Source organism: Cydia splendana, chromosome 24 (assembly GCF_910591565.1).
Source record: "Cydia splendana chromosome 24, ilCydSple1.2, whole genome shotgun sequence".
Classification (NCBI taxonomy): domain Eukaryota; kingdom Metazoa; phylum Arthropoda; class Insecta; order Lepidoptera; family Tortricidae; genus Cydia; species Cydia splendana.
Window position 1 is genome coordinate 3,426,554 of NC_085983.1, and position 9,482 is coordinate 3,436,035.

Here is a 9,482-nt window from a genome sequence, read left to right on the forward strand (position 1 = left end):
CAAAGTCGAAACATTTGTGACTGCAATATTTCTCAGCCTTGAACCATATTTATACATCATAATTAACAAGTTTCGTAGTATGTAAAGCGTTATTTCTGTTATTTAAGTATAGTATACGCATCGAAGTACTAAAAATGCTTCAAATAATATAGTTATGAACACAGGCACTGAGAAGTAAACAATTTCATTTCCGGCTAAACTAAAACAATGTGGTGGCGCGTTGATTATATTACACTTAGTTTATCAAATCACTCGAGCAGTTTAATTCCCCATAATAATTTAAGTCATATTGTAATATAAATGCAAACAATATATAATTACGTCTTGTAATCCGTTTAAGAGATGGCGTATTAATGTCACTTATTTTTATTTAAGTATTTTTCCATCTGACAGTTTCCATTTGACAGGAACAAAATGAACGAATGAACGAATGATTTTGGCATAAAGTAGTCGCAAACCCGAAACAATGTGTGCACACGGCGACCACACTTTATGTCACTTTGTGTCATGTGTCGACCCTTCCCCATTTCTGGTAACTGTGTCGACACGGCGACGACTCTGCGACTGGAATTGTGACCGAAACAGATGGTGTCGACACAAGATGTGTCAACACCGCGTCGTAACGGCGACTGGAAATGGTTGTATGGGTCGGGAGTGGTCAGTACTTGGATGGGTGACCGTTTGTTTTTTGCTTTTTTTTCGTTTTTTTTTTTTTTGCATTATGGTACGGAACCCTTCGTGCGCGAGTCCGACTCGCACTTGCCCGGTTTTTTTTTTACATCTCGTGCGCTTTTGAATCCCTTACTACGCTCAAGATTCTAAATTAGATTCACTCGCTACGCTCGTGAATCTATTATAGAATCTTTCGCTTGCACGGGACTCAAAATAAGCACTCGAAGAAATATCAAACTTTGATCTCTTGTTGTACAAATAACTATTACCTATATATTTAATGTTTCAAGATAACCTTTTCGTTTCTGACTTCATTGTACTTGTGTAGTTAGCAACCCAACTAGCAAAAAAGTCTCAGATTGCGCACTTTATAAGAGTAGTGAGCTTATAGCGCTCTTATTTTTGTTTTGAACTTATCATCGCTCTTATATTAGTCTTAGACAAGCTAATACGCACTTTAGTAAGTTAAGTCTTATTACCTAGTCTTATATATGTATATAAGAGCATTTTATAATACCATTATAAGCCTCTCGCTCTTACAATAACATTTACTAAGTCTCATTGAACTTGAGAGTACCTGGTCTTATATCCACATTCTCTAAGTTCATTTGATCTTATAATAGACTTTCTAAATGCTATTATAAGAATGTAAGACTAATATCAACATGGCATAATACTATTATGAGCCTCTCGCTCTTACAATAACATTTACTAAGTCTCATTGAACTTGAGAGTACTTGGTCTTATATCCACATTCTCTAAGTTCATTTGATCTTATATTAGACTTTATAAATGCTATTATAAGAATGTAAGACTAATATCAACATAGCATAATACTATTATAAGCCTCTTGCTCTTACAACAACATTTACGAAGTCTCATTGAACTTGAGAGTACCTGGTCTTATATCCACATTCTCTTAGTTCATTTGATCTTATATTAGACTTTCTAAATGCTATTATAAGAATGTAAGACTAATATCAACATAGCATAATACTATTATAAGCCTCTTGCTCTTACAACAACATTTACGAAGTCTCATTGAACTTGAGAGTACCTGGTCTTATATCCACATTCTCTTAGTTCATTTGATCTTATATTAGACTTTCTAAATGCTATTATAAGAATGTAAGACTAATATCAACATAGCATAATACTATTATAAGCCTCTTGCTCTTACAACAACATTTACGAAGTCTCATTGAAATTGAGAGTACCTGCCCATACAACCATTTCCAGTCGCCGTTACGACGCGGTGTTGACACATCTTGTGTCGACACCGTCTGTTTCGGTCACAATTCCAGTCGCAGAGTCGTCGCCGTGTCGACACAGTTACCAGAAATGGGGAAGGGTCGACACATGACACAAAGTGACATAAAGTGTGGTCGCCGTGTGCACACATTGTTTCGGGTTTGCGACTACTTTATGCCAAAATCATTCGTTCATTCGTTCATTTTGTTCCTGTCAAATGGAAACTGTCAGATGGAAAAATACTTAAATAAAAATAAGTGACATTAATACGCCATCTCTAAAACGGATTACAAGACGTAATTATATATTGTTTGCATTTATATTACAATATGACTTAAATTATTATGGGGAATTAAACTGCTCGAGTGATTTGATAAACTAAGTGTAATATAATCAACGCGCCACCACATTGTTTTAGTTTAGCCGGAAATGAAATTGTTTACTTCTCAGTGCCTGTGTTCATAACTATATTATTTGAAGCATTTTTAGTACTTCGATGCGTATACTATACTTAAATAACAGAAATAACGCTTTACATACTACGAAACTTGTTAATTATGATGTATAAATATGGTTTAAGGCTGAGAAATATTGCAGTCACAAAGTAGTTGCAATGTTTCGACTTTGTGTCGACACTGTGTTGACACATGACACGCGCTGTCAAGAGTAATAACAAAGTTACTGGTATGTTACTGGATTTGCAAAATGGCTCCTTGTGTTGATTTGTTTTCAGATATTCTCAAAGTGTAAAAATGCCGTGGTCAGAGATGGGCATTAATCGATTAACTGTTAATTCGACTAATTAATGGAATAAAAAAAGTTAATTCTCAAATTTTAATCGCGATTAGTTTAGTCGACCTAACATAGATTGAAATTGAATTAATCTGAATATTAATCGAATAAATTATCGATTAAATCTCGATTGAAAGTTGACAGGGGCCATTTTTGTACGTAAAAATAATAGAAATGCCTTGCATGCAGATGGTAGCAAAACACTTTGTCATAAAAGTCGAGATGGGTGTCGATATATAGGTTTTAGGGAGTGCCGATTTCGAAAATAATGACCATTTTGGAATCCGAAATGGCGGCCATGCACTGTGTCATAAAAGTCGTCATGGATGTCGTTTTATACGTTTTAGGGGGCCCCAATTTTGAAAATGATGACCATTTTGGAATCCAAAATGGCGGCCATGCACTATGCCATAAAAGTCGTCATGGGTGTCGTTTTATAGGTTTTAGGGGGCGCAGATTTCGAAAATGATAACCATTTTGGATTCCAAGATGGCGGCCATGCACTATGTCATAAAAGTCGTCATGTATGTCGTTTTATAGGTTTTAGGGGGCCCCGCTTTCGAAAATGATGACCATTTTGGAATCCAAAATGGCGGCCATGCACTATGTCATAAAAGTCGTCATGGGTGTCGTTTTATAGGTTTTGGGGGGCGCAGATTTCGAAAATGATAACATTTTCAATTTAAAAGTGGCGGCAATGCACTATGTCATAAAAGTCGTCATGGATATCGTTTTATAGGTTTTAGGGGGCGCAGATTTCGAAAATGATGACTATTTTGGATTCCAAGATGGCGGCCATGCACTATGTCATAAAAGTCGTCATGGATGTCGTTTTATAGGTTTTAGGGGGCGCAGATTTCGAAAATGATGACTATTTTGGATTCCACTTTTATGACAAAATACGTAGCCGCCATCTTGGATTATAAAATGATCATCGTTTTCGAATTCTGCACTCCCTAAAACCTATAAATCGACATCCGTGACGACGCAAGTTATCTTTATTTTCAGATCTAACAAATTGCTACAGAATACAAAGGACAAAAAAGAAGCGAGGATGTAATGAAACAAGCAAAAATACAGATGATTCCTCGACGCAATTGGGTGATTCTTAAATTGTGTCCAGATTTTTTTTGTCATAAAAGTTTATATTTTTCACATATTACTCTCACAAGTTCCGTGACATTTCGACCTTGTAATTTTTTAAGTAAATGTTTTTGTTTATCTATGAGGATCTCACTAGAATAGTATAATCAAGGTATGTTTATATTTGATGAATGAAATAGTAACGCAAAAAAAAAATATATTTGTGTCTTATATTCCTGCCGAAGACTTTTATTTTACCTTTTCCTTCTACACAAGTTTGGCCAAGTAATAAGAATTTAGGGCTCTCAATTTTATTTTGATTTCTACAACAGTAAAGCTACGAGGCCATGTTTGGTATCGTTTTCGTATAAATTCGCAGTACCAAATTTAGTTAAGGTATCACATTGACACCATTCCGAAGTAAAAACATATAAACTTATTAAAATACTTTCTTTTAAACTCCTCTTCACGCTTAAACTGCTGAACAGTTTTAATTTAAATTTGGTACACATATATTTTGAGTCCCGAGACAGGATATAATAAGTTATCTCAAAAATCATCCTTTAAAGGTGTGAAATGAGGTGTAGTGGGGAATTCAGAATTGACTTCAAGTTCAAGTTAATACTGTTTAAGTTTAGGTTTGAAGTCATGTTTTTTCATCATTTTTAACTAAATCAAAGATGTAGACCATCCCAAATTTCATATAAATCGGTTCAGCGGTTATTGATTTCCCGTACAAATTTCCACGCCACTTTTCACACCTTCAAAAGATGATTTTGGTTATAAGATCTATCCTATGTCCTGTTCCGGGACGCAAACTATTTCTATACCAAATTTCAACGAAATCGGTTCAGCGGTTAAGCGTCAAGAAGACTTTCAAAAAAACCGGCCAAGTGCGAGTCGGACTCGCGTATTAAGGGTTCCGTACATTAAGTCCGACTCGCGCTTGACTGCACATTTGTAATAGGTTTTCCTGTCATCTATAGGTAAAGAACTATTTTGTGTATTCAGACGGACATACATACAGACGCACGAGTGATCCTATAAGGGTTCCGTTTTTTCCTTTTGAGGTACGGAACCCTAAAAAGATTTATTTTTATTTTGTGGAATGGTGTCAATGTGATATCTTAAATGGATTCAGCACCCCAGATTTATACGAAAACGATACCAAACACGGCCTAGCACCTTCACTGATATAGATATATCAAGATAAAATTGAGAGCCCTAAATAAACTTTCAAGAGCGGATATCTCAAAAACTATTCAACATATCGAAATAATTGACTGAATAAACTTGTAACAAATTAAATTAACTTTCATTTTGTATAAGTGTCGCTGAGATGCATAGTTTCCGAGATATAATCGAAAAACGGGAAAATGGGACCTTCAAAGCCCCCTCTCTCCCCCCCGCTCAAGGGCTATGGCCGGGGACTTTTGATATGTTCACCTCCTAACTTGTCAAACCGAGTTACGGAGTCAAAAATTGTGTTCCGAGCATTTCCCTCTACAACTTTTGGAGCATTCGTTGCCTGACCTAAGTAGCTTATTGAATTTCTTTAAAAACTTTTCTGTAAAAGGTTGACGGGTGTTTATATGGTTTCGGTCGATTATTATCATTTGCATTGCCCATGATGACTTACTAGAATTACGAGCACACGAGACACTAATAGTAGTTTGACAAACCTTGGTTTTCAAGAGGTATTTTATATTGACATTTGCTGTCACAAATTTGCTGTCAGATTTAGTCGCAAACCGCACGCAAAGTGCACACAAATGTGTCGACACCTTGTTACGGAAAAGTGTAGACACGGCGACGACACTTTGTTTCGAAACAATTCTAGACACATTGTGTGGACTCTGTTACGACACATCTGACATTTAGTTACCACTTTGTGATTCTGCGACTGGAATGGTTATATGGGTGGTCTTATATCCTCATTCTCTTAGTTCATTTGATTTTATATTAGATTTCTAAATGCTATTGTAAGAATGTAAGACTAATATCAACATAGCATAAGAACACTGTAAGTACGTACTTTTCTGATCTTACTAAAGCTATAATAAGATCAACAGCAGCACTTTAGTAAGATATTAGAGTGATATAAGATCAAGACACTTATATCACAAAAGAGAAGATCAATATAAGATGGTTTGATCTTAAATCGTTTTTGGGAACACTATTGTTAGTATAAGTAAAGCAAGGAACCGTTATTTATTCAACATGGCCACAACATTTGTATTCAGAATGCTTAAAATACTCTAATAGTGCGCTTGAAAAATACACCTACATCAATGGCTGACTATCAATACAAAATAAAGAAATAAAATAATTATAAAAATATTCAAACACCATATTTGAGTAGGCGCATGAAGTTTGAAGTGTAAAACAGGGTCTACTTCACAATAAATAATATTTTCCCATGTGAATACTTACCCTGAAACATAAACAGACGATGATAAACAGCACGTTATTATATTTAAACATAATTCATAAAAAGTTTGATAAACACTTACACTAATATGTTTTTGTCACGTTGCAGTTAATTTCACCCGTATATTTATACTTCACAAATAGAATGTTTCAAACCAAAATAAGCTTATTTAGGCTTACAAGATTCTAACGTTCGACCAATATAAGCCTATGTAGGCTTACAAGATACTTACGTTCGACCAATATAAGCCTATGTAGGCTTACAAGATACTTACGTAAAAGCGATATTAGCCTAAAGCAGCTTAATATAGTTTTGAAAAAGATTTCTGTGAATGCAAACAACATTCAATTAGACTGATATTAGAACGATATTAAAATAAATACGCTTATGCTTTGTGCCCAAACCCGGGCTTATACGATGATATAAAATCAATATAAGAGCGACAAAATTGTAGTCTAGAGACTGTTGTTAGCGTGATTTTGCTAGTTGGGAATGTATTGAATACTGCATGCAAGGTCTTGAACCGTCTAAATGTGCCTTAGTCGTGGCGTGTGAGGCACGAAATGTACTGACTTCATATCAAGTCAATGGCGGCGAAAAGGTTTACCTTTTGAACGCCAAACGGCGCATCCATTTGCCGTGCCACTGACGCCACGGGGGTAAAATTTAGTTTTGTGAATAAATAATGCCAACCTTGCCAAAAGTGGGGTGTTTTTCAGTAGATTTTCATCAAAAAACGATCGAAGTCAAATGCCGTCTTTGGCGTCGTTGTCACGATTTTGCGTTAACGTTAATTGCCGTCTGTGGCGTTCAAAAGGTATCATGGAATATATAAGAATTCCAAATATTTTGTCGGCAGAGCCCGGCTACTACGAGGTGGATGAATACGGCATCCGCCACGAGGACCTGGTGGAGGTCATCGAGATGACAAAAGACTCTGACCACATTTTTGTATGTTTCTTTTTATTTTTTTCATTTATTTATTCTTAAACAATACAATCATTGTGTCAGAAATCACACTTTACTACTATCCATCCATATATTTTTCCATCGTTTTATCAAGTATTTACTTGCCAATGCATCATGCCAGTGTCAGGGCAATATTAAATGGAACGTCCACCAATCAGTGGCGGATTTGCAGTCTTTGCCACACTAGGCCCCAGGCCCTATAACTGCCCCTTTCATAGCACCCATCATATTGACTACATTTTAAGTTATTTCTCGTTATCATCACCGAATTTTTTTTTCACTATTTTCCGCCCCTAATTTTTTGCCGCCCTAAATGCCGCCGCAAATCCGCCACTGCCACCAATAGTAGATTGGTGTCACAAGGGAGCAAAAGGACATATTTACGGCGAGGGCGTACATTGAATCCTGAAAGAAAGCGCAGGATTCTAAAATAGAATCCCGTGTAGCGAGGGATTCAAGTGCTAACGCCAAAGGTGAAAATAATTTTGCTACCATGTGACACATACTGCTTTTCACAGTGTTTTCACATCACCTATGAGGAAATAAAACGGTCTTACTATTTTTGCAGGCAGAAGGCTTGGTAGGAGATTTTGAAGGTCGCGGCGCTCTAGGCTTCTACACGATCTCGCTGGCGCCGCACCAGACCTCCTGTCTGGATGTCAGCATTCTGGAGGACTTTGAGGTAAGAACCACCAGACCTCACAGCATTCTGGAGGTTTTTGATGTATGAACCACCAGACCTCACAGCATTCTGGAGGACTTTGAGTTAAGAACCACCAGACCTCACAGCATTCTGGAGGACTTTGAGGTAAGAACCAACAGACCTCACAGCATTCTGGAGGTTTTTGAGCTATGAACCACCAGACCTCACAGCATTCTGGAGGATGTTGAGGTTAGGATGTATGGGACATATGTTTAACGTCGCGCAGGGCGGAGTGAAGTAACTTCAAAGGTAGCGAAGCTCTCGGTTTCTACACGGTCTCTCTAGTGCCGCACCAGACCTGTCTCGACGTCAGCATACAGGTATATCTTGCAGGAGAAAATATGCCTGCGTTATAATAAATAACAGTATTTATTGCAAGTATGGAGGCCGACTTCTGTAACTAGAGTCAGCTCAAGAAAAGTCTGCAGCGGATTTGATAGCCCACGCAGTGCAAGTATTATTTTAAATGTCAAACTTCTATGAAATTATGACGTATAAGTAACACTAGCACTGCGAGGGCTATCAAAATCGCTGCAGACTTTTCGTGGCTTAACTCTACGCCAACTCGTATGTAAATATTAACCTCCAAAGACCCTTGGCCCTACCCATACCGCTCCTACCATTTGATTTCAAAACAAAAGAAATTCGACCATATTTCCTACGCAATTGATTTCAAATTCAACTACCAATTGAGTCGCTTAACTTCAAACTCGGGTAAATCCATCTAGAGTCAGACCGAGAAAAGTCAGCAGCGATTTTGATAGCCCACGCAGTGCAAGTGTCATTTTAAACGTCAAACTTCTATGAAATTATGACGTGTAAATAACACTTTCACTGCCGTGGGCTATCAAAATCGCCGCAGACTTTTCTTGGTCTAAATCTATCAGATTATGCGATTTTGGTATTAAGAAAAGGTAATAGGGTAGATATTTGCTGAGAGGGTCGAATGGATTTACCCGAGTTTGAAGTTAAGCGACACGATTGTTCTTTAATAATGGTCTTTAAGCTAGGTGTGTAATGAATTAAACCTTTCAGATTAAATACTTAAACGAGTACCACGCTCGCGTGCTGGCCACCCTAGGCCCCGAGCTGCTCGAGCGCGGGTTGAACGAAGACTACGCGTGGCTGGAGAAGGAATGCGCAGCGATACGGAGCGCCGCCATCTTGCTCACCGCCACACCGCTCCTTGCTTTGCTCGGTGTCGCTAGAATTTTCGTTTAACCTTTTGAACGCCAAACGGCGCATCCATTTGCCGTGCCACCAACGCCACGGGGGTAAAATTTAGTTTTGTGATTAAATACCTAATGCCAACCGGAAAGTGGGGTGTTTTGCAGTAGATTTTCATCAAAAAACGATCGACGTCAAATGCAGTCTTTGGCGTCGTTGTCACGATTTTGCGTTGACGTCAATTGCCGTCTGTGGCGTTCAAAAGATTAATGGTAGTACAATGTTAATAAAATTATTTTGTAAATTCGTTTTTTGTTCTTTATGGTCATTTTTATGCACCAGTAGTGTAAAAGTAAGGCATGATTGGATTTCAAAACGTGATACCACGTGATACTTACATAAAATCTGTTGTCC

General features: G+C 37.5%; 1 protein-coding gene across 1 annotated transcript in view; it reads left to right on the top strand.

Annotated features, from left to right (window-relative positions):
* LOC134802489 (xaa-Pro aminopeptidase ApepP-like) overlaps positions 1-9,375 on the top strand; it is a 48,035-nt gene extending 38,660 nt beyond the window's left edge. The window contains exons 16-18 of the mRNA XM_063775168.1: positions 7,089-7,180; positions 7,767-7,880; positions 8,937-9,375. Of these exons, the coding sequence (XP_063631238.1) occupies positions 7,089-7,180; positions 7,767-7,880; positions 8,937-9,122 (392 nt within the window). The 3' untranslated portion in view covers positions 9,123-9,375. The remainder of the gene's footprint in view (positions 1-7,088; positions 7,181-7,766; positions 7,881-8,936) is intronic.
* The last annotated feature ends 107 nt before the right edge of the window (positions 9,376-9,482 follow it).